The 25,608-nt window shown below is 42.9% G+C and overlaps 1 protein-coding gene across 1 annotated transcript in view; it reads left to right on the top strand.

Annotated features, from left to right (window-relative positions):
* The window catches only part of SLC7A10 (solute carrier family 7 member 10), a 61,552-nt gene that overhangs the window by 11,648 nt on the left and 24,296 nt on the right, over positions 1-25,608 (top strand). The window contains exons 2-3 of the mRNA XM_044270535.1: positions 18,151-18,355; positions 21,332-21,483. Coding sequence (XP_044126470.1) covers positions 18,151-18,355; positions 21,332-21,483 — 357 coding nt within the window. The remainder of the gene's footprint in view (positions 1-18,150; positions 18,356-21,331; positions 21,484-25,608) is intronic.

Here is a 25,608-nt window from a genome sequence, read left to right as displayed (position 1 = left end):
TACAGGATAAGTAATGTATGTACATAGTGACTGCACCAGCAGAATAGTGAGTGCAGCTCTGGAGTATAATACAGGATGTAACTCAGGATCAGTACAGGATAAGTAATGTAATGTATGTACACAGTGACTGCACCAGCAGAATAGTGAGTGCAGCTCTGGAGTATAATACAGGATGTAACTCGGGATCAGTACAGGATAAGTAATGTAATGTATGTACACAGTGACTGCACCAGCAGAATAGTGAGTGCAGCTCTGGAGTATAATACAGGATGTAACTCAGGATCAGTACAGGATAAGTAATGTAATGTATGTACACAGTGGAGGTGATTTATCAAGCTGGTGTAAAGTAGTTCTAGCTAAGTTGCCCAGAGTAACCAATCAGATTCCACCTGTGAGCTGTGAAAAATATAAGGTGGAATCTGATTGTTTGCTATGGTCAACTAAGCCAGTTCTACTTTACACCAGTTTGATAAATCTCCCCCAGTGACTCCACCAGTAGAATACTGAGCACATCTCTGGAGTATAATATGGATGTATCTCAGGATCACAGTCCAGATATGAAGAACCCCCAATGTTCTTTTGAATATAATTCAGTTTTTATGACCTTCCTCATATATCTTTAATCATCCTAAAATTTCCAGAAAACAGGTGTGGTTCAGGTACGTTTCAAAATGGCACTCCTAAAAACATCAGGATCACTTCAAGATAAGCAATGTACTGTATCTTTGCCCTATAAGACTCACCTGCCCATAATAAGAAAAAAAAAAATGTCATCAAAGCTCAGCTCAGACCCCCAATGAGACCTCAGTTCAGACCCCCAATGTTATTAAGAACCCCAATCAGACCTTAGCTCAGACCCCTAATGTTAATAAAACCCCCAATCAGACCTTAGCTCAGACCCCTAATGTTAATAAAACCCCCAATCTAACCACAGATCAGACCTCCAACGTTTATAAGACCCCTAATCAGACCCTCAATAATAATAAGGCTGCATTCAGACCTCAGCTCAGACCCTCAATGTTCATAAGACCCCCAATCAGAGCCCCAATGTGAAAAAGACCACAATCTGAAGTCAGATCAGACCCCCTATTTGAATGACCCCCCATCAGAGCGCTCATTAGTAGAAGCGCTCATTAGTATTAGCCCCATAAGATACACTGACACTCCCCCCACACACACACTTTGGGGAAGGGGGGGGGGGTTCTTGTAGGGTGAAAATACAGTATTTTGAATATACTGGTCTTTGTATTCACACATCTCTGTACAATGACAAGTTGTCAAGGAATATTTTTTTTATAGAAAATCTATCAATAGTCCCTGGAATAGAACAGTTTCAGTGCATTATAGTGGTTACTGCCATTATTAATGTATTTGCACCTTTCAAATATAGTATGGCCCAAAAAATAAATCATAATTGTAATAATAATAAAGATCAAAAAAATAGCCATTGCTGAACATATAAATCTTGCAAATAGTTCATTAAAAAAAATAGTCAGGCAAGGAGTGAATTACCTAGCAGAGCATGGTCCCATTTATTGAAATCACATATTTAATACCCTCTATAAAGCGAGTGCATCGTCCCTAGCAGGGCTCACAGCGGTAATTGGATGTGCTTGGCGGTCTTTAAGCACTGTTACAGATCAGCTTTCACTTGAGCAAAAGGATAACATCCAATTACTGGGTACAGCGGGGACACTTTAAACCTGCCCAATTTAATAACAGTAAGCAGATACTGTGATCATAATAGAAAAAGGTAAAAAGAAAGGAATAGAAGTCGGAGACTGGTATTTTATTTGATATCTACATAGACCTCTATGTTCTCTAAACTAACAAAATGCGATTTGTTTTGAGCAATATTGCTCCCTCCTGGGCCGGCAGCTCTCCCTATGGCCAACACCAGTGGGATGCAGATTCCCCTTCCTGGGTCTGACCAAACTGTTAATTGAAAAATACATTGCGTGTATACCGGAAAACCAAACATCTAGGCAGCAAGACCGGCTCCCTGTTCAATGCAAGTTTCATGTCGTAGGTTATTTGCACCTTAAATAATAAATAATATCAGACTTCACAGGCCGGCTTTAGATACAAGTAAGCTAGGTTGTATTGCAATCATTGTCTTATTCTATGGATTTTATGGTGAAGACTACAGACAAAAACAGACCTCTAGTTAAGTGTCCACCTTTGATCACCATTACAGAGCGAACATAGAAAATACTTCTATAGAACAAGAGCAATTATTCTGTAAATACATTGTATTACTTACTGGTGTAACGCACCTAGTTGATCAGTTAGGATCTCAACTGCGGAAGCAATGGACATCCACTATTATCCCACCACCCTTGTGTTTGGCTGTGGGATTCGCGGTTACTCAGTATGTACCCCAGACGTCACTCTCAGTCTTAGGCAGAGAGTTTGGGGTAACAAAATCATTTACCGCTATCCATCCAATTAATTTTACTGATGGCGAGGAGGGACTCCCAGAATTACAGGAGTCACAAGTTAGTATAAGCTTGTGCAGAGTTCAGAGTTAGCATCTAGTATGCAATAGCTTCAGAGTTAGTATAGCATGTCCAAAGTTTGTTATATACTATGCAGTAGGTTCAGGGTTAGTATAGCATGTCCACAGTTTGGTATATACTATGCAGTAGGTTCAGGGTTAGTATAGCATGTCCACAGTTTGGTATATACTATGCAGTAGGTTCAGGGTTAGTATAGCATGTCCACAGTTTGGTATATACTATGCAGTAGGTTCAGGGTTAGTATAGCATGTCCACAGTTTGGTATATACTATGCAGTAGGTTCAGGGTTAGTATAGCATGTCCACAGTTTGGTATATACTATGCAGTAGGTTCAGGGTTAGTATAGCATGTCCACAGTTTGGTATATACTATGCAGTAGGTTCAGGGTTAGTATAGCATGTCCACAGTTTAGTATATACTAAGCAGTAGGTTCAGGGTTAGTATAGCATGTCCACAGTTTGGTATATACTATGCAGTAGGTTCAGAGTTAGTATAGCATGTCCACAGTTTAGTATATACTAAGCAGTAGGTTCAGGGTTAGTATAGCATGTCCACAGTTTGGTATATACTATGCAGTAGGTTCAGAGTTAGTATAGCATGTCCACAGTTTAGTATATACTAAGCAGTAGGTTCAGAGTTAGTGTAGCATGTCCACAGTTTGGCATATACTTGCGGTTAGTTGGTCCAGGCTAGAAGCCTGTGGCAAGAAGGTAGACAGTCCTTCAATGATGTTGTTAGGTATCTAGGTTCGGATATGTGGACAGAGTCCTCAAATGCAATGGAGCTAGCAGGGTGCGCACTCCATTAGTGGAACACCCTGCTTAGCACCTGTCTACTATTAGAGGCCCGGGCGGTAAGTGGGCGGAGTCACAGAAGGCCCGGCGGCCACTGCGTTCCACGCTGGAGCGCAAGCCAGCGTAACAACACAGGCGGTCGCTGCGTTCCACGCTGGAACGCAAGCCAGCGTATCATCGCAGACGGCCGGTGCGTTCCACGCTGGAGCGCAAGCCAGCGTATCGTCACAGGGAGCCGCTGCGGTCCAGGCTGTATTGTTACAACTGGATTGATCCAGAGTTCGATACTCCAGAGCTGCACTCACTATTCTGCTGGTTGAGTCACAGTGTACATACATTACTTTACTTCCCATATCTTGTATTAATCCCAAGTTACATTTTGTATGATACTTCAGAGCGGCATTCACTATTCTGGGGGTAGGGGGGGTCACTGTGTACATACATTACTTATCCTATACAGATCCTGAGTTATATTTTCTATTATACTCCAGAGCTGCACTCACTATTTTGCTTGTGCAAACAAGGTGTGTATGTACTTTACATTAAATATCCTGTACCGATTTTGAGTTAGGGCGGTTTCAGATGAGCATGTCCAGTGTGGGAATCACACTCTTTTCTCAGGAGTGCATGACATTATACTGATTTATAATGCTGTGTGTCTCTGCATGACCTTATAATTCTGTCAGTATAATTCAGTGGGTACAGGTCATGCAGAGAGACACAGCATGATAAAATCGATACAATGTCATGCACTCCTGCGAAAAGAGCAGCGTCCATAACGGGGAATTACGCTCACACACGGATCGCAATTCCCACACTGAAACAGGCTGTACATCCTGTATTATACTCCAGAGCTGCAATCAATATTCTGCTGGTGCAGTCACTATGTACATACATTACTTATCCTGTACTGATCCTGAGTTACATCCTGTATTATACTCCAGAGCTGCACTCACTATTCTGCTGGTGCAGTCACTGTGTACATACATTACATTACTTATCCTGTACTGATCCTGAGTTACATCCTGTATTATACTCCAGAGCTGCACTCACTATTCTGCTGGTGCAGTCACTGTGTACATACATTACTTATCCTGTACTGATCCAGAGTTACATCCTGTATTAGGCCACTTTCGGAAGAGTGTGTAATGCTCCGGACTCGCAGCGCACCACCCGCCCTGAATTTCCAGCACTGCCGGGGTTGCATAGCATTATATTGATTTATGATGCTATGTAACCCTTAGAGGTCTGGAATCTATTGGATAACACTAACAGCATTATGTAAGTGTTATCCAATACATTCCACAACTGTAAGGGTTACATAGCATCATAGATTAAAATAATGCTATGCGACCCCGGCAGTGCTGGAAGTTCAGGGTTCTACGCAGTGAGTCCAGAGCGTGACACTCACTCTTGTGAAACCAGCCTAACACTCCAGAGCTGCACTCACTATTCATCTGGTGGAGTCTCACTGCGTAGAACCCTGAACTTCCAGCACTATGTAACCCTTAGAGGTCTGGAATGTATTGGATAACACTAATGGCATTATGTCAGTGTTATCCAATACATTCCACAACTGTAAGGGTTACATAGCATCATAGATTAAAATAATGCTATGCGACCCCGGCAGTGCTGGAAGTTCAGGGTTCTACGCAGTGAGACTCCACCAGATGAATAGTGAGTGCAGCTCTGGAGTGTTAGGCTGGTTTCACAAGAGTGAGTGTCACGCTCTGGACTCACTGCGTAGAACCCTGAACTTCCAGCACTGCCGGGGTCGCATAGCATTATTTTAATCTATGATGCTATGTAACCCTTACAGTTGTGGAATGTATTTGATAACACTGACATAATGCCATTAGTGTTATCCAATACATTCCAGACCTCTAAGGGTTACATAGTATCATAAATCAATACATCATGTATTATACTCCAGAGCTGCACTCACTATTCTGCTGGTGCAGTCACTGTGTACATACATTACATTACTTATCCTGTACTGATCCTGAGTTACATCCTGTATTATACGCCAGAGCTGCACTCACTATTCTGCTTGTTGTTTTTGCGAACAGTCAATCAGCTGGTTGTCAGATACACGTCTAACAATTTATCGTCTTATATGGTGCTTGAGGTAATTTTTTCTACATCACAGTATTGTACACTGCCTACTGGACTTTAAATCCACCAAAGAAAGCTTTGTGCAGACGATGATTTAGCAAAGAATGCTGAAAGATTTCATCTCTAGAGCCTGCAAAATCGTGACAGCCGCTCTGTGCTATACAGATGCACGGGCTTTTGTCACGAGATAACCATAACACTGCGAGGCAATTTTAGCTCGGATACATCTGAATAATACAGGAACAGAATAAGTGATAAACTTACAAAGTAAGGCTTTGCTTAAATCACCATAATGTATTCCCATTCTGCTCCATTATAAAAGCAGAACAACGTCATGAACTGAAGCACAGTTTCTATCAAGTGATGGAAACGAATAGTGCCCGACCACCCCATTTTCCATCATGGGGTTAATTGGGTTTCCGTCAGGAAATGCTGAGCTATTTGGTCTTTGACAGAATGTGTGGCTGAGGGCCCTACTAGAGCCTGTGTGCAGATGTGGACAGAGCCTTACTCTGAGGGCCCCATTACAAGACAGATAGAGCAGACGGAAGAGTTCCCTCCTGTCAATCGCCTGTTCGCTAGAGGAGGAGACAGCTGCTATTAGATGCAGGGATCTCCTCCTCAGTAATATTCCTATTAATATTGAAGACCAGCTGTTTGAGGAGACTGCAGCACCATCCACTGGATAGTGGCTGTACTTGGTATTGCAGCCCATCCCCATTCACTTGTATGAGCTACACCTAGGCCACTCGACTGATGAACGTGATGTCAGTGGCCTAAGAGGAGCGTGCCTCTTCAAAAAACTGATCTTCAGGGGTGCCAGACTCCCGCAGATCTTCTATTAATGACCTAACCTGAAGATAGGTCATCTATATCAATTTGTCGGTGAAAACCCATTTAAAGGGGTATTCCCATTGCAGACATTGATAAGATATGCCCCCAATGTCTGATAAGTGCGGGTCGCACCACAGGGACCAACACCTATACTAGACGGATGGCACACCGCTCATGCGTGTACGGCCTCCATTTATTCCTATGGTATCGCCAAAAATCGTGTGGCGCGTCGGCTATTTTCAGCACTCCCATTGAAATGAGTGGGAAGCGCACCATGCAAGCCCCGCCACCGCTCCATTCACTTGTATTTGGCTGACAGAAATAGCCGAGCCAGTGACAGCACTCCTATAGGAATAAATGAAAGGGGTGCACCCTCCAGCACTTCGCCGGATCCGTTCTAAGTATAGGTGTGGGTCCCCGAGATGGGAATATCCCTTTAATTATAACCATCAATGCCATTTACCCTTAGATAAGCATCTTGCTGGTTTTTAAATGCTGAGATAGTATCCGCCATTACTACCTCTTGAGATAGAGCCAGTGACAGTGCACTAACTGTAAAGAATCCTTTCTTTTATAGATGCCTAAATTCCTCCACAGGTAACGAATGTCCTCTGGTTCTGGAATTAATAGATCCTGTGCCAGCTCTTTGTACTGACCACTGTGGGGATTCGCTCTGGTAGGCAGGTTAGAGGACGCAGTATAGAAGCAAAGGACCAGGTTGTAAATCACTCTTCAGTGTTTATTCACACTTATAACACAACACAGTGTAAACTGTCACTTTACAGGCTTGGTGCTTGTTCACACACAGAAAAACAAAATAAAGTTCACCTGGTATCCTGGGTGTCAGTTCACACCCGGCTGAATGCTCAGCCTCAGAAAGTCCACTTGCAGGCTTTAAGGCGGCCCGCTCGCCTGACACACTGTCTTCAGACCTCAGCACAGAGATCTCCAGAGCTCCATTGTCAGAGGGAGGTAATCAACACCGCCTGACAGTGCTGGCTGTTTTTTATAAGCCTGCCAAGACCCGGCCTGAAACTTGGGGAGTAGTCACCCACCCAGCACTTTGACTACTCCCAGTAAGAGCAGTCCCTGATCAGCTATTTACAGCCTTACTAAATAGCAAAGTGTCAATTAGCATTAGCTGCCGCTGACACATGGAAATACCGGCTCTTACTTCACCGAGGCCAGGAACCTCAGTGACACATACCTACCATCAATGACGACCCCTTGTACCTTACTACACCACATATGTACTTATACATGCAAATGACATCACCTCTAAGGCATCTTTTTTTCCACCCAAACTGAATAATCCCATCCCATCTGTAAACCTTTTACAGCTCTCCTATATCCTTTTTAGCATGTGGAGCCCAAAACTGGATCTCGTATTCAACATCCAAACCTTCAAAAGCAACCTGACAACCCACTTCTTTGGGAAAACCTACCACCTGCAATAAGCATGCTGCCACCGCACAGCCAGATGAGCAGCTTTTACCCTCACCTACAGTGTTCTTTTCTTGTAGATTGTAACAGTTTATAAGGCCAAAAAAAAGACATCTGTCCATCCAGTTCAGCCTGTTATCCTGCAAGTTGATCCAGAGGAAGGCAAAAAACAAACAAACACTGAGGTAGAAGCCAATTTTCCCCACTTAAGGGGGAAAAAATTCCTTCCCGACTACAATCAGGCAATCAGAATAACTCCCTGGATCAACGACTTCTCTCTAGTAGCTATAGCCTGTAATATTACGCTCCAGAAATACATCCAGGCCCCTCTTTAACTTTTTTAGTAAAATCACCATCACCACCTTCCCAGGCAGAGAGTTCCATAGTCTCACTGCTCTTACCGTAAAGAATCCTCTTCTATGTTTGTGTACAAACCTTCTTTCCTCCAGACGCAGAGGATGTCCCCTCGTCACAGTCACAGTCCTGGGGATAAATAGATGATAGGAGTGATCTCTGTACTGACCCCTGATATATTCATACACAGTTATTAGATCTCCCCTCAGTCGTCTTTTTTCAAAAGTGAATAACCCTAATGTTGATAATCTTTTAGGGTACTGTAGTTGCCCCATTCCAGTTATTACTTTAGTTGCTCCTCTGAACCCTCTCCAGCTCTGCTATGTCTGCCTTGTTCACAGGAGCCCAGAACTGTACACAGTACTCCATGTGTGGTCTGACTGGTGATTTGTTAAGTGGTAGGACTATGTTCTCATCACGGGCAGCTATGACCCTTTTGATGCAACCCATTATCTTATTGGCCTTGGCAGCAGCTGCCTGACACTGGTTTCTACAGCTTAGTTTGCTGTTCACTAAAATTCCTAGGTCCTTTTCCTTGTTAGTGTTACCCAGGGTTTTGCCATTTAGTATGTACGGGTGACTTGCATTATTCCTACCCATGTGCATAACCTTACATTTGTCAGTGTTAAACCTCATCTGCCACTTCTCTGCCCAAGCCTCTAATCTATCCAGATCCCTCTGTAGCAGTATACAGTCCTCTTCCGTGTCATTTACTTTACACAGTTTAGTGTCATCTGCAAAAATGTATATTTTACTGTGCAAGCCTTCTACAAGATCATTAATAAATATATTAAAGAGAATAGGGCCCAATACTGACCCCTGAGGTACTCCACTAGTGACAGTGACCCAATCTGAGTGTGTACCATTAATAACCACCCACTCAGCCAGTTACTTACCCACTTACAGACATTTTCTACCAGTCTAAGCATTATAATTTTATATACTAACCTTTTATGTGGTACTGTGTCAAATGCTTTGGAGAAGTCCAGATATACGACATCCATTGATTCGCCGCTGTCAAGTCTAGAATTTACCTCCTCATAGAAACTGATTAAATTAGTTTTGACATGACCGATCCCTCATGAAGCCATGCTGATACGGCGTTATTTGCTTATTTTCATTGAGGTACTCCAAGATGACATCTCTTAGAAAACCTTCAGTTTACCCACAACAGATGTTAAACTTACCGGCCTACAGTTTCTGGGCTCTGTTTTTCGACCCTTTTTGAATATTGGCACCACATTTGCTATGTGCCAATCCTGTGGAATACTCCCTGTCATTATAGAGTCCTTAAATATCAGAAATAAGGGTCTGGCTATGACATTACTTAATTCTCTTAGGATACGGGGGTGTATGCCATCTGGTCCTGGCGATTTGTCTATTTTAATCTTTTAAAGACGCCGCTGTACTTCTTTCTGGGTCAGAATGGACATTTTTAATAGGGAATTTACTTTTAGATTCTGCATTTCATCTGACAGTTATATTTGAATACTGTGGAGAAATAAAATATTTAGTAGCTTAGCTTTCTCCTCATTGCTCTCTGCAACTCCCCCCCCCCTCCCCATTACTCTGTAGAGGGCCGACACCTTCAGAATTATACTTTTTACCATTTATATAATTAAAGAAAATGTTAGGGCTAATTTTGCTCTCTTTGGCAATTAATCTCTTGGTCTCTAGTTGGTCTGCTTTTATTCGTTTTTTACATATTCTATTTTTTCCTTATAGTTTTTCAGTGCTTCCTCGGCCCCCTCCTGTTTTAGTGATTTAAAAGCTTTCTTTTTGTCATTTATTTCTTTCTTTACAGTTCTATTTATCCACATTGGTTTTTTATTGTTCCTTAACCTTTTATTCCCATAAGGTATGTACCTCTCACAATTAGATTTTAGGATGCCTTTAAAAATATCCAATTTTGTGGCTGTACTTTTATTTTTGAGGACTTTGTCCCAGTTAGTAAGGCCTATTGCCTCTCTTAGTTGGCTAAATTTAGCTTTTTTGAAGTTTGGTATTTTTGCTCCTCCCTGAAGAAACACTCTTTTGAATGATAATTGGAAGATTATTACTTTATGGTCACTATTTCCCAGGTGTCCCCCAACCTGCAAATCTGTTGTCCTGTCAGGTCTATTGGTTAATACTAAGTCCAGTATGGCCGTCCCTCTAGTCGGGTCCTGAACCAGTTGGAAAAGGTAATTGTCTTTGGTTATTGCCAAGAACCTGTTTCCTTTATGAGATATACAGGTTTCAGTTTCCCAGGCTATATCTGGGTAGTTAAAGTCCCCCATAATAACGACTTCATTATGATCCGCCGCCTCGTCTATCTCGTTTAGTAGTAGATTTTCTGTGGACTCTGGTATATTAGGTGGCTTATAATAAACTCCTATTAGTATTTTATTATTGTTTTTGCCTCCATGTATTTCTACCCACAGTGACTCCACATGGTCATGTCCCTCACTTATATCTTCTCGGACTGTGGGCTTTAGACAGGACTTTACATAAAAGGCAGACCCCTCCCCCGCTCCTTTTTTGGCGATCTTTTCTAAACCGACTGTAAGCCTGTACATTAACCGCCCAGCCATGGCTATCATCCAGCCGTGTCTCAGTCATTCCCACTATGTCATAGTCCTCCTCACACATAACTAATTAAAATTCACCAGTTTTATTATTAGGTCAGGCTTCTGGCATTCGTATACGTACAATTAAGAGGTTTATGTATATTTTTACACTACACCTTTCCTACTGAGCTGTTCTAGCCCCTCCTTCCATTCTCCCCCAGTATCTGCATCTTCCCATCCTATAACAATTCCCCTCCCCCAGTCCCTATTTTAAAGACTCCTCCAACCTTCTAGCCATAGTCTCCCTCAACACAGCTGCCCCTTCCCCATTGAGGTGCAGCCCGTCCCTACGATAGAGCCTGTAGTCAACAGAGAAGTCGGCCCAGTTCTCCAGGAACCCAAACCCCCTCCTTCCTACACCAGTTCTTGAGCTACTTGCTAACCTCCCTAATCTCCTGCTGCCTTTCTTGTGTGGCTAGTGGTACCGGTAGTATTTCAGAAAACACTACCTTTGAGGTCCTTGCCCTAAGCTTGTGATCTAAATCCCTAAAATCATTTTTAAAGGACGCTCCACCTACCTCTAACTTTGTCATTGCTTCCGATATGGACCATAACCGCTGGATCTTCTCCAGCCCCTCCCAATAATCTGTCAACCCGATGCACGATGTGTCGAACTTGAGCGCCAGGAAGACAACACACCATTCCACAATCCCGGTCTTTGTGACAGATCGCCCTATCTGTACCCCTAATAATTGAGTCTCCCACTACCAGCACCTTTCTGGCCTGCCCTGCTCTCCTGGTCCCCTGCTTACTGGAGCTGACATTCCCCTGACTGGCAGAGGAAGTGTCCGGCTGCAGCAGTGCTCTCCCTGAACTGACATCCCCCTCATCTGCCAACCTTGCAAATTTGTTGGGGTGTGTCAGATCAGGGCTAGCCTCCCTGACACTCTTCCCTCTACCCCGCTTTCTAACTGTTATCCAGCTAGCTACCTCACTTTCCTGAGCCTCCTCACTACCACCCTCAGCAAACTCTTTTCCAAATTTTCAATGCTTCTCAGTGTTAAAACTCGCCCGATTAGATACGCAATGTGCAATTCGAAACAGTCAATTTGCTCACATTTTGAACAAGGATATGCACCCTCAAACGGCTGTTCATTAGACAAGATGTGCACTTGACTGCGCTGTCAATAATAGAACACATACTAAATGGGGATTATGCAAGAAAAGAGAAAAAATACTATATAGTGCAGTGATAAGAATGTAACTTACTGTAGTCCCTGAATCTCAAGTCACATCATCTAAAGTCACACACTTAATACACACACTTGAAATCAAACACGCGAAAGCTCACAAACTCATGTTGTTTGTCCGCTTGTATACGTGCAGCTCTCAAACCAGACTGCTTTTTTTCCCTCTGGATCCAAAGGTTTTTCTTCTGCATTCAAAGGGTCCTCTCTCCCTCTGTACCAGTCTGTAATAGTTTCATATTTATTATATTTTTAATATATTATGTATATGTAAACCCCCTCTGGATCTATAGTGCCATGGAATTATTGGCGCTTTCTAATATATAATAATTTTTATTATGATGATTATGAATATTATTACACTATAAAATCCTATTCGCTTTTACATCCATGTTCACTTACCCCCTCATGGAAACTCTGCATGTTGGCGAGGCATGAGCCGCTTTGCATGAATCCATGCCATCTATCAGTTATTATTTCTGTATGTGGACTGTAAAATGGCATCTGAATGTAGCCATACACTGTAAATTGTGCCTATAATAAGGTTTATATCATAGTACCACGATGTTTATGGAAAATACATTATTACTACATGCCAGTGGCCACCCAACTCTCTCTCGTCCCTCAACCTGCAGCATAAATTGACGTGCTGCGGACTGAAAACCCACAGCGTAAAATTAGTTAAAGCTGCAGAAAGCCCTGAGCCAGTGGCTGACAACAAACCACGGCTTGGGGACCCCTGCCATATACTCTTAAGGGACATGGTGATGCTAGTGCAAGGGTATAACAATCTCAGCTCACCCAACAGACGACCAGCGGCAGTGAAAGAACATCTATTTTAGGAGGGGAAGGGGGTGGGAATTCTCCTTGCCACTTATATGAAATTATCCAACCCCAGTCGCGCTTCTGTCGCTTTTCTACCATTTACAAGATGGGAAGTGAGAGATTACAGAGGATCAAGTGTAAATGAAACTGCGCTGTAGACAAGGCTCTTGTAGATCCCGATTTACCGCAGGAAGAATGTTAATTATGATGGTGTGAAATATTCACTACTTGAACTAGAACAAAGACCCTTACAATATTCCCTGTCTTAATCTCTTTCAGGCCAAAGGTCTTAATATACAATTTCTATCCATACACATTACCAATCTGGGTAATCAGTTAGGAATATAATGAGGTACTAATCTTATTTTAAATAAAGCAAACCCAAGTGACTTAAAGGGGCACAACATTCAGGAGCAGAAAATTCTGATTTCTCTGCCGATTCAAACGCCACTTCAGTTCACGTCACTGCTGAGACCACTCGCTGGCTGCAGCAGATGACCATGTCCGTCCTAAGGTTTACAGGGTGGGGATCAATAGACTGCTGAATGAGGTCAGGGAGCTGGAATAGAGAGCTGGGAGCAGGGAAGTATGCATTTTTCAATAGGTGCAACAGGCTGGTGTTGAAAGTTAAAGTCCAAAAAGCTGAACAAATCCTGTAAATCCTAAAATAGGCCGGACTTTATGAGGTTAAAGCAGTTTATTCAAGTGCAGGGGGGGGGGGGGGGGAGTGAATAAAATTGTATTAAAAAATTAAGCAATACTCACCTGACCGATCCCCCCACAGCTGCTGTTCCAGTGCTGCCTGCGTCCTCGCTGTTCTTTACTTCCTGGTCTTGGCTCGATGCACAGTAAATGGCGGGAAACGCCTGCTCAGTCATTGGCACCTGGATCATCGCTGTGGACAGGGATTGGAGAGTGTTCATTTCCAGGAAGTAGTTCAGACCAGAGCAGTGGGATCTGCCGGGGGGGGGGCAATTTTTTTTCTTTTGGGACTTGTTAAAAAAAAAAAACCTTTGGGAATAAAGTTGGGAAACGCTTCCCTGCAGGGCCTAGTAGAAAATCCTCAGCCATCATGGCAAACATGAATCGGATAGGGATTTTAAAAATATTATTTGCATAATTTTATGATAATGTTATATGAAAATTCGGAGCGGCCTCAGAACTACACAAAATCCACACAATTTCTTGCGGATTTGACTTGTAGATTGTCTTGCAGAATGTTTGTGGATATGCCGTGAAAAAGCTTGGATTTGGCCAAAGCCACTACTACACACACACTCCGTTTATGTTTTTTCTTTAATCATCTCACTTCCACGTGCGCAGTTCATGGCATTGTGCTGCCTCTACTACGCGCTCTGAACCATCAGATTCATTTAGGAACCTGTACAGTTGTACATGGCATAATCCGCTTATAGATCCTAAGCTCAGGAAAAAGCCTTTGAGGAATGTCAGACTTACTGCACACAATGATGGTTCATGTCTTTACATGCACAAGTCAGTGTCTGGGAGGGCGGCCGCTACAACACAGGCACTAGGTCATTTGGGGAATCAAGATGGAGCTTATATCACCAATGCTGATTTAATATCCAGAAAACTGCTGATGCATTTCACAGGAAGGGCATTGAAAACTACCATGGAGGTCAAACACGTACTTTATCTGCAAACCTTTATAATTAATTTAGTAACATTCCACATATATCCATTTATACACAGTTTACACAATCATTATCAAATAGATCTCAGATTACTACGGACAAATTACCATAATTTAAACATCTTCTATATCATGATATGGAGCATGCTGGTATAACCTGGGCATCTCCTGTATATAATTATATATGTACAGCTGGTATAAGTTATACATCTTCTTGTATATAGTGATATGGACCATGCTGGTATAACCTGGGTATCTCCTGTATATAATTATATATGTACAGCTGGTATAAGTTATACATCTTCTTGTATATAGTGATATGGACCGTGCTGGTATAACCTGGGCATCTCCTGTATATAATTATATATGTACAGCTGGTATAAGTTATACATCTTCTTGTATATAGTGATATGGAGCATGCTGGTATAACCTGGGCATCTCCTGTATATAATTATATGTGTACAGCTGGTATAAGTTATACATCTTCTTGTATATAGTGATATGGAGCATGCTGGTATAACCTGGGTATCCCCTGTATATAATTATATATGTACAGCTGGTATAAGTTATACATCTTCTTGTATGTAGTGATATGGACCATGCTGGTATAACCTGGGTATGTCCTGTATATCATTATATATGTACAGCTGGTATAAGTTATACATCTTCTTGTATATAGTGATATGGAGCATGCTGGTATAACCTGGGCATCTCCTGTATATAATTATATGTGTACAGCTGGTATAAGTTATACATCTTCTTGTATATAGTGATATGGAGCATGCTGGTATAACCTGGGTATCCCCTGTATATAATTATATATGTACAGCTGGTATAAGTTATACATCTTCTTGTATATAGTGATATGGACCATGCTGGTATAACCTGGGTATGTCCTGTATATCATTATATATGTACAGCTGGTACAAGTTATACATCTTCTTGTATGTAGTGATATGGAACATGCTGGTATAACCTGGGTATCTCCTGTATATAGTTATATATGTACAGCTGGTACAAGTTATACATCTTCTTGTATATAGTGATATGGAGCATGCTGATATAACCTGACTTTTCTAATATTATATATAAATCATATTTAATACATGTATACACACAGTGTATGTAAAAGACGGCTTGCTATAGCCATTCCAAATGATTATTGACTAGCAATATCCAATGTTTGTTGTCATTTTCTAAGCTTAAGCGACACACGGCCCTTTCTAAGCAGCTCTGAAAGGGTTAAGTGCCCAGTGTTATCCCTCTGGTTCTGGCTGACTTTCCACTAGCACAAGCGTGAATGTCTGGCTGTAATTCTGCATGCCAAGCAGGGAGCCCTCAGGAGAAAAAGGACATAACTTCTCAAGGTGGTTGCTGGGGGGAGAAGAGAAGGGACTGAACGTGGCAGGGGTGGCAGTTTGACCCTCTGCCATGGAACTAAAAGACTTTTGATGGATAATAAAGAGGTTCTGCAAAGTACGAAGGAGATTTCCTACCCGACAGGAACATTAGAGCAGATTATACAATTCCCTTCCAGTGGAAGATAGCCTGCCTTTGTTCTCCGAGACTACATCTGGCCTTTCCATGTAAGTCATTTGCATGGCTAATGTTCCAGCAACAGAATGTGTCCGTTCTGGGGTCCCCTCTGGGTTTTCAGGCCCCTTGTCTTCAGTGTATCTAGCTTGGGCTGACAACATTGCTGACACTTCAGTAGAGTAAACTGTGGAGTTTAAAGTGCGGTCTTTCTGCATGCAAAGCAGCCAGCGCGCTGTAAAACGCCGGTCACGAGTCAAGTGTGCATGGGGCTTCTCCGATACTGGCAGAAATTACATGCAAATCTAAGGACATATGAAGACTCAACCATTTACATTAGATATTGTATACATTTTCGATGTAGATGGGATAAATGTATGTGATGCAATGATTGCAAATGTTCTGGCAGGTAACATCAAACCCTCCTCATCCGACATTAACACTTCCAGTAAAATATTAATCTGTAAAGCTCTGATCACATACGAGTCAGATCCAGATGCATCACTGAAAGCTCCTGGACATTGGTGCAAAATTAGTATTAAGGCCCAACACGTAATAGTCATGTGCATGCAAAACCATAGGCTGCCTTTATAATGTAATGTATAATGTAAAGACATCTCTACTATAATTTATATTTAGGGATGAGCGAACCCGTGGAAGTTTGGGTTCACCCGAACTACAGGTCAAAGTTCGGGTTCGGGACCCGAACTTCACCCCATTAGCCTCCCTGGCAGTCTAATTCCTGTAGTATTTTCGTACCTGAAGCGGTACATTCTTCCGGAGCTGAGCCAAAAGTTTGCGCCTTGCTCCGGAAATGCGCATGCGGACAGCACACTGTGTGCTGTCCGCATCCATTCCTGCCGAGTTCTAATTAACCCATGGTAATCCCGAGTGTGGTTCGGGGTTACCGCTTCTTGCAGTGTAAGTTAACACCGAGCCACACTCCGGATTACCGCTAGGGAGGTTAAAGTCAATGGGGACCCGAACTTCACTTTATTATTTTCTGTTATAACGGAAAATTAGAGCATTCTTAAGACAGAATGCTAAATAAAATGGTCATTGAGGGGTTAAAAATAATAAATAAAAAAAACTCGCCTCATCCACTTGATCGCGCAGCCGGTAGCCTCTTCTTTCTGCAGGACCTGCAATGACATCACTGCGCTCACCACGTAGTGACGTCATGGCAGGTCTTTTTGCAGGTCCTGCAGAAAGAAGAGGATACCGGCTGTGCGATCAAGTGGATGAGGTGAGGTTTTTTTTATTTTTATCCCCTCAATGCCCATTTTTTTAGCATTCTGTCTTAATGCTATTATTTTCCCATTATAACCATGTTATAATGGAAAATAATAAAATCATCCGAACCCGAACTTCAGTGAAAAAGTCCGGGTACCCGAACTCACAGTTCGGGTTCGCTCAACCCTATTTATATTACATCGGTTCATAGCACTGATATGCTCCTGTTGGCCCCTTCAGGCACTTGACCATGGGCTTCACTATCTTCCCTACCACTGTGGTCAATCTAATGAGACATGTGGTGCGTGTTTTATATCTGCAGCATGGGAATTTATACTTTGTAATGCAGAGGGTAAAACCTTCAGCAAACTCGCAACTAAAAAATTATTTGCATGTTGGTTTACCCTTAAAGGGGTTATCCCCATGAAAAACATTGTTTTTAGTTAAATCCAGCTCATTATAAACATTTTTTTTTATATTTGCAAGAATATCGCCACCTGCTATTTCTATTGGACTTAGTCTTTCTGTATCCACCTCAGTAGATGTACTGAAGTGGACACACACGCTCAAGTGGAGAGACTCCTGTTGTGGTAATCCTGCCGCTTCTTAAGCAGTAGTGTCTTCTCTGCTTCTCGGAGGAGACACTAAGGAAGCGATAAGACAGTGAGACTACGTTACTTCAACTGCACTTGCTCAGCATCTTCATTGAAAAGAAGAGAAGCAGCCGGATCATCATACCAGGAATTCCTCCATGTAAGCGAAGATGTCAGCGCATGTGTCCATCCTGGAACATTTACTGAGGTGGAGACAAAAAGCCTTTCCAATAGAAACAGCAGATGGCGCTATTCTTACATTATTTTCTGGAATATCTATGGATTCAAGCATTAATTTATATATTTTTTTATTAGCCCAAGTACAAAAAAATGTTCAGTCATGGGCTGGTTCTAATGTTAATATTTTTTGCACACAGTACATTCACCTGTCTACAATACACTGTTATGTTATGGTCCTGCAGTCTTTTGTACCTTAATGTCTGTTCTTCTGTTCAAGGTAACATTATAGGCTCCGGTATCTTCATTTCTCCGAAGGGTGTCCTAGAACACAGCGGGTCTGTGGGCTTGGCGTTAATCGTCTGGGTTCTCGGTGGTGGTGTGTCTGCCCTCGGGTCCATGTGTTACGCAGAACTCGGAGTCACAATTCCTAAATCAGGAGGTGATTATTCATATGTCACTGAGATTTTTGGTGGGTTAACCGGGTAAGTACTAGAGAAACAACCGTTTGAACTTAAAAGTCGTGCAATTTTACACTGAGCTCTTACATCCCCATAAATCTGGTCGCTGCATTTCTGACAATGAACTTTCTGTTTTCAGGATATGAATAAAGTAGACATGAAGCTAGATAAAATAAGCATTGCTTCCACAACACGAGCCATTTTCACGGAACTCTTAAAATGAATTTCTGGTTAGGGAATTGTAATATAATTTCATTATAGTAAAATCATGCATAGTAGTAATCAGATAAGATCTATGCACAGTAGTACTGTTGAGAATTCAAAATAGCCTGCCACTGCCCTTGTGGCACCATAAACACGTTTAGGTGCCATAGGGTGGGTTATGCTTTCAGTGGATTAAGCAGGGAAAGGAATAGCTAAACTCTGGACGGCTCAGGAAAGGCTGCAGTGCCCCTGGCCTTGGTGCTGAAATGTAATGTAAAAACATAGAATGTGTCGGCAGATAAGAACCATTTGGCCCATCTAGTCTGCCCAATATACTGAATACTATGGATAGCCCCTGGCCCTATCTTATATGAAGGATGGCCTTATGCCTATCCCATGCATGCTTAAACTCCTCCACTGTATTTGCAGCTGCCACTTCTGCAGGAAGGCTATTCCATGCATCCACTACTCTCTCAGTAAAGTGCAGGATATGATGCACAGTTGCTGTCAGCCCCCATAACACTCTCTTCCAGGACTATTTTTCTTCTATAAAATACCACGGCACTCAAAATAATATATTGCAGTTAGGAATTAATTTAACAATACATGGTCAATGTTTCAGTCCAGCCAAACAAGATGTAAACCTGTAGTAAATAAGTGCAAATATACACTCATCTCTATATCAACGCCATGCAATGTACTATGTACATATGCCTATGGTAAGATGAAAATACAATCCCTATAAGAATTACCTGACCGCATAAGATAATTAATGTATTTTATTAGCATAATTCATAAAGGACATACGGTAATCCATACATAAAACAAGTGCAGGGAAAAAGGCAACATCCACAAGAAGTAGGCATAAAAGGGGATAATTCGGAAACTTCTCCTCAATTCAAATATTATTAAAGTGCTAGTGCAACAATTATTCCCATAACATAATGTATAAAAGGAATCCATTACCCATTGTATGCCTCCTCTGGGATGGCACCAACACTGACACGCGTTTCGGCAGGACCTTAGTCTGGGGGTCCCAGTAATAGTTATGTATTTTCAGTAAATGTATTTTCTTAATTCCCAGAGAACACCTCTTAATTAGGCGCCTCGTTCAGCAGTCCATGCCACTGTCTGCTCACTGATGGCACGTCACTGACAGCGTGTCACGTCTCTACAGTCCCCTGTTGTGCTTTTTACAGTCACTCACAAAGAGTAAACCTGCATTTACACGAGCCAATAATAGTCCACATTATCGGAAATAACGCTTCCTGCGAATGGTCGTTCCTGATAATCTGCCCATGTAAAGGAGTCACCGACCACCCAATCAATGAGCGAAACGCATTGGATGATCCTGTCGTTCATGCAGGCACCACCCACCGATGATGGTTTTTGGCAGCAGATCGTCTCACCTAAACGACGATCTGCTGCTCAGAAACCATGATTCTGTATGAGGTCCTCATACTGTGGAGGAGATTGTTGCATGTAAATGCGCGGTCTCCTTCACTGAATCAGCAGCCGACAGTTGGGACGGAAGGCTTCCTTCCCGACAATCGGCTGCAGAATCGTCCCGTATAAATCTACCTTAAGTTATGACAGCGGCCGGTAGCGGCTAGTCAATGCAGTGGGATTTCTTCAGCGATATGTGAGCTCATAGTCAGTGTGGGTTACTATCAGATGAGATGGAGAGGACATGCTGCTGACCAAGTCCTGTGGTCGGCATACTGCTAAAGAATGGTATGACGCATTGGCAGTATATTGCTAGGGAATGGACTGGTGTATATACAGTGTAGTGGTGCTGGCCCGCTGAGCACTGACTAGCTTCCTCTGAGGAGAGAGGGCTTGACAGGTGCAGGTCTGGACACTACAGGACTCATGAAGAGCTTCTTCCAAGTTCTAGGCCGAGGTAGGAGTTGCCGGGAGGGCGAGTCACACAGTAAAAACCCAACTACTCCACTCTGCACACAGTACTAACCTGCAACAAACCATTCCTCTCTCTTCACCATGCGGGCATTGCACAGTGGGAGGACAGGAGCACTTCTTTTCCATCTTGGCAGTGCCGATGGAGGAGAGGAGAATCGGCTCCTCTCCTCCTTTTACTTGCCAACATGCTATACGGACTGCGTGAAGTCTGTCCTTCTGCCTCCAAACCTGTACATTACTGTGACCGGGTTACCATGTCAGCAATGGAGGGAATGAGGGGGGAAAAAAATGTAAAAATTTATATATATGTATATATTATATATATATATAATTTTGAATTTTTTTTAATTTTTATTTTTTCCCCTCATTCCCTCCATTGCTTTCATGGTAACCCGGTCACAGTAATATATAATGGAGAAAAATGGCGGCACCAGCTGAATGAGAAAAATGTGGGTGCACGTTCTCAAGTCCAGAAAATGAAAGGTACTCCTTAAGATGATAAAAAATAACTCCTTTATTCAAGCTTGAAAAAGGCTCTAGTGCTTAGCCGAAACGTTGCACCGCACGGGTGAATAAAGGAGTTATTATTTTTTATCATCTTAAGGAGTGCCTTTCATTTTCTGGACTATTTCCTCTCTGGCGTTGTACCCGTCCCCTTGCTGGGTGGTGCCCTAGGTACATGCCCTCAAGTGCCTACTGTAGCTAGAAAAACAGCCCTGTGCATTTTTCCCATATAGTTCAGTATATATACTTAGTACAGTAAAGTCGTCTCTCTTTTACATGAAGTGGAGGCATGACATATTTACCTATGCGAATAAGTCAAATTTGTCTACATTCCCTTGGAAATGACCCCAACCCTCTTTCCTTGTTCCCCAGCTTCCTGCTGCTATGGAGTGCGGTTCTCATAATGTACCCCACAAGCCTTGCTGTCATTGCACTGACGTTCTCAAATTACGTCCTGCAGCCTGTATTTCCAGACTGTATCCCGCCATATGATGCCACCAGGACACTTTCTCTGGTCTGTTTGTGTGAGTATGACCCAGTTATCATCATGTCTAAGCCAGGAAGAGTAAAGGAACGTGACGCTGCTCAAGTCTTTTTTAATACTAACATTTTCTATTTTGGGTTACAGAAGAATTGCCCTAAGTAACTGACCTATTTTGTTCAAAAATGCAGAAATAAACTGAAATCAATGGTTGGGAGTAACTTAACTTGTACTGAAAAGAAGCTTCTGAAAATCACAACCAGGGGCCTACACAGATCACATAGGGCCCCAAGCAAAATATCCCACAAAGCACAAGGCCCCCAGATTTGACGGTTTACAAGTTCTTTTAAATCAGAAGAAATATTAACGTAAAAAAAATGGTAATAATTTTTAACTCACTTTATCCAACTTTTATGGCGCTCTTAGGCCTCATGCACACGACCGGTGTGTGCATCCGTGGCCGTTGTGCCGTTTTCCTTTTTTTTTTCACGGACCCATTGACTTTCAATGGGTCCGTGGAAAAATCGGAAAATGCACCGTTTGGCAGCCGCATCCGTGATCCGTGTTTCCTGGCCGTGAAAAAAATAGGACCTGTCCTATTTTTTTCACGGCCAACGGTTCAAGAACCCATTCAAGTCAATGGGTCCGTGAAAAATCACGGATGCACACAAGATTGGATCCGAAGATCCGTCTGCATAAAAGCTTTTTCATAGCTGAGTTTTCACTTCGTGAAAACTCAGATCCGACAGTATATTCTAACACAGAGGCGTTCCCATGGTGATGGGGACGCTTCTAGTTAGAATATACAACGAACTGTGTACATGACTGCCCCCTGCTGCCTGGCAGCACCCGATCTCTTACAGGGGGCCGTGATCTGTACAATTAACCCCTCAGGTGCTGCACCTGAAGGGGTTAATTGTGCTATCATAGCCCCCTGTAAGAGATCCGGGCTGCCAGGCAGCAGGGGGCAGACCCCCCTCCCTCCCCAGTTTAAATTTCACACTGCTACCAATGCTATTACAATAGAGGGAGGGAGGGGGGGCGCACACTGCCACCAATGCCATTATTACAATAGAGGGAGGGAGGGGGGGCGGGGGGGGGGGCGCACACTGGCCACCAACAAGTTAACTACAGGGGAGGGAGGGGGGGCCCACTGGCCACCAATAAGTTAAAAAAAGGGGGGGGGGTGGGTCTGCCCCCTGCTGCCTGGCAGCACCTGCCAGGCAGCAGGGGGCAGTCATGTACACAGTTTTTTTGTATATTCTAACCTGAAGCTTCCCCATCACCATGGGAACACCTCTGTGTTAGAATATACTGTCGGATCTGAGTTTCACGATGTAGCTCATATCCGACAGTATATTCTAACATAGAGGCGTTCCCATGGTGATGGGGACGCTTCAAGTTAAAATATACAATCGGATTGGAGAAAACTCCAATCCGATGGTATAAAAGAACTCCAGACTTTACATTGAAAGTCAATGGGGACGGATCCGTTTGAAATGGCACCATATTGTGTCAACGTCAAACGGATCCGTCCCCATTGACTTGCATTGTAATTCAGGACGGATCCGTTTGGCTCCGCACGGCCAGGCGGACACTAAAACTACTTTTTTTTCATGTCGTGGATCCTCCAAAAATCAAGGAAGACCCACAGATGAAAAAACGGTCACGGATCACGGACCTACGGACCCCGTTTTTGCGGACCGTGAAAAAATACTGTCGTGTGCATGAGGCCTTAACAGCATAGTTGTCAATGCATTTATTCCACACGAGCAGTATAAATACATAGCTTCCCCTCACATATTATAAAACTGTCTGCCTGCAGCCACCACTAGGGGGCGCTCAATGAATAGAAATGTATACAATTACCATTGATTACAATGGAAGCTGTAAATAATCTCTCTGCACTGAGCTCCTCCTACTGGCGACTGCAGGAAAATGCAGTGTTTCCAAGTCAGGAACAGAAGTGCATCCCTCCTTCAGGCTCCCATAGCAGCTGCGCAGTCTGCCTCCATGGAAGGTATGCCACAAGAAAACATTGTCACCACTATTAGATGCTTCACCACAATGCAATGACCTTGTGCACAGCAGCTGTTAAAGCCTTAGATGGCATGCTGAGGTACGGTAAACCCATAAAATCTTGTATTATTTCTATAAGAAGGCGCCTCACTAGACATTGTATTACTCAAATTTGACAAACAATCACCCATGCATACAGTCGGAGCCATATGAAAGTCCTGTAAGGCCCATAGACTTCTGCGTGTGCCGTACAATGGATCTGAGCAGCTCAGAATTTGTACAAAGTCACAGCACATTGATGTGGATGAGCCCTATTGCTATTCATTGCAGTGTAGCACTCGCTGATTTACAAACTGCACAAATGCTTCCTCCCCGTGTTACACACGCTTACCTCTAGATGGCACTAATAATATACAGAATCGTTCTGCTGTAGTAGTCCATGCTACCAAACCACAATCTACATCCAAGATTATTAACCTCTCTCAGAAAACTAGATTTGACTTCTGACCTGTAAAGGGTTTGCCTCGTGGACATGAACACAACCCTTTGTGATCAGCGGTTCGCCGTGTGTCCAGCTTTTCTTATCCCAGTGACCAGCTGTTATTGCTGTGGGAATCTGCAGCCAGTCACACTATGATATACTATTACAATCTGCAGCCAGTCACACTATGATATACTATTACAATCTGCAGCCAGTCACACTATGATATACTATTACAATCTGCAGCCAGTCACACTATTATATACCATTACAATCTGCAGCCAGTCACACTATTATATACTATTACAATCTGCAGCCAGTCACACTATTACATACTATTACAATCTGCAGCCAGTCACACTATTATATACTATTACAATCTGCAGCCAGACACACTATGATATACTATTACAATCTGCAGCCAGTCACACTATGATATACTATTACAATCTGCAGCCAGTCACACTATTATATACTATTACACATTCACATGCATAGCCATAGCTAAAAAGCAACAGGTCCAGCAAAGCGGCTCTTGGTTCCTGCAGATAAAAGGGCAGTTCTAGATGGGAGACCCCCTCCATAAACCCTAGCAAATTGGGTTTAATAGACCCCCCTCCCCCCCCCTCCATAAATCAGGGCAATACGGGCAGAGGTTGGTCTGGTGGGATTAATGCAATAAACTAATTTTGTCCTGTGATATTCTTAAAGGCCATGTACACCTTCGGGGACATTTATTTAATGTTACTCATTTTGGGCTAAACATTATGTTTTTTTTTAACTTGGTCGACCTTTATTAAAAGTGTTGAGCCATCTCCCTGTCTTGCAGATCAAAACATCCAGCATCGGGGGGATAGCCAATAGCAGGCGGCAACTGTGATCTGCCTCCCTAGCATCGCGGGTGATGATAGGGAGGCTCGTTTCCATCACGGCCTGCTATTGGCTGCTTCCTCCGTCACCGGATGTGTTGATCTGCACGACGGGGAGATACAGCGGCCGCCATGCAGGGATCCAGAGGGATGTGGGTGCCGGGGAGCAGGTAAGTATGCTCCATAGGAGGGGTCCGAGCATTCTGGGGGTCATAATCAGTGATGAGCGGCGGGGGCAGTATTCAAATTCGCGATATTTCGCAATTTGAGAATTTGTAATCTCCAGTCATTATTTTCTTTATTGCGAAAATAATTACGGTAGCAATACCAAAATTCGCAATCAACGCTACTCCTAAAGTCAAAGATATTGCAGCCTTCTCATTGGCCCACAAGCAAGAAGCAGTGAGGGATCATGGGTACTGATGAAAAAAAATCTAGAATATTTGCGATTACGAAGATATAGCACTATATTCTAGATATTCACGAATTCTCAAAGTGCCAACATTCGAGATAAAAATTAGCGATTAGAATATTCGCAATCAACACTAGTCATTATAGGGAATGGATAACCCCTTTACGTAACACAAAGACTGTCCTGTCAAAAGTGTAAATAAAAAGTGCATTTACGGTACAGGACGACAAGGATCTGTCCACAGGGGGTATATTTTGTGTCAGCAAAACCTATGACAAAAGCTGCATCTGTTACATGAGGGTATCACAAATTTTGCTTCACACTTTACCCTATGTATTGCAGCATAAATGGGCATGCTGCAAATGTAAAATCCTTAGGGCGATTTCT

This window comes from Bufo gargarizans, chromosome 10, assembly GCF_014858855.1.
Source record: "Bufo gargarizans isolate SCDJY-AF-19 chromosome 10, ASM1485885v1, whole genome shotgun sequence".
NCBI lineage: Eukaryota > Metazoa > Chordata > Amphibia > Anura > Bufonidae > Bufo > Bufo gargarizans.
Note: the sequence above shows the minus strand (reverse complement) of the source record. Positions and strands in the feature narration are given on the sequence as shown.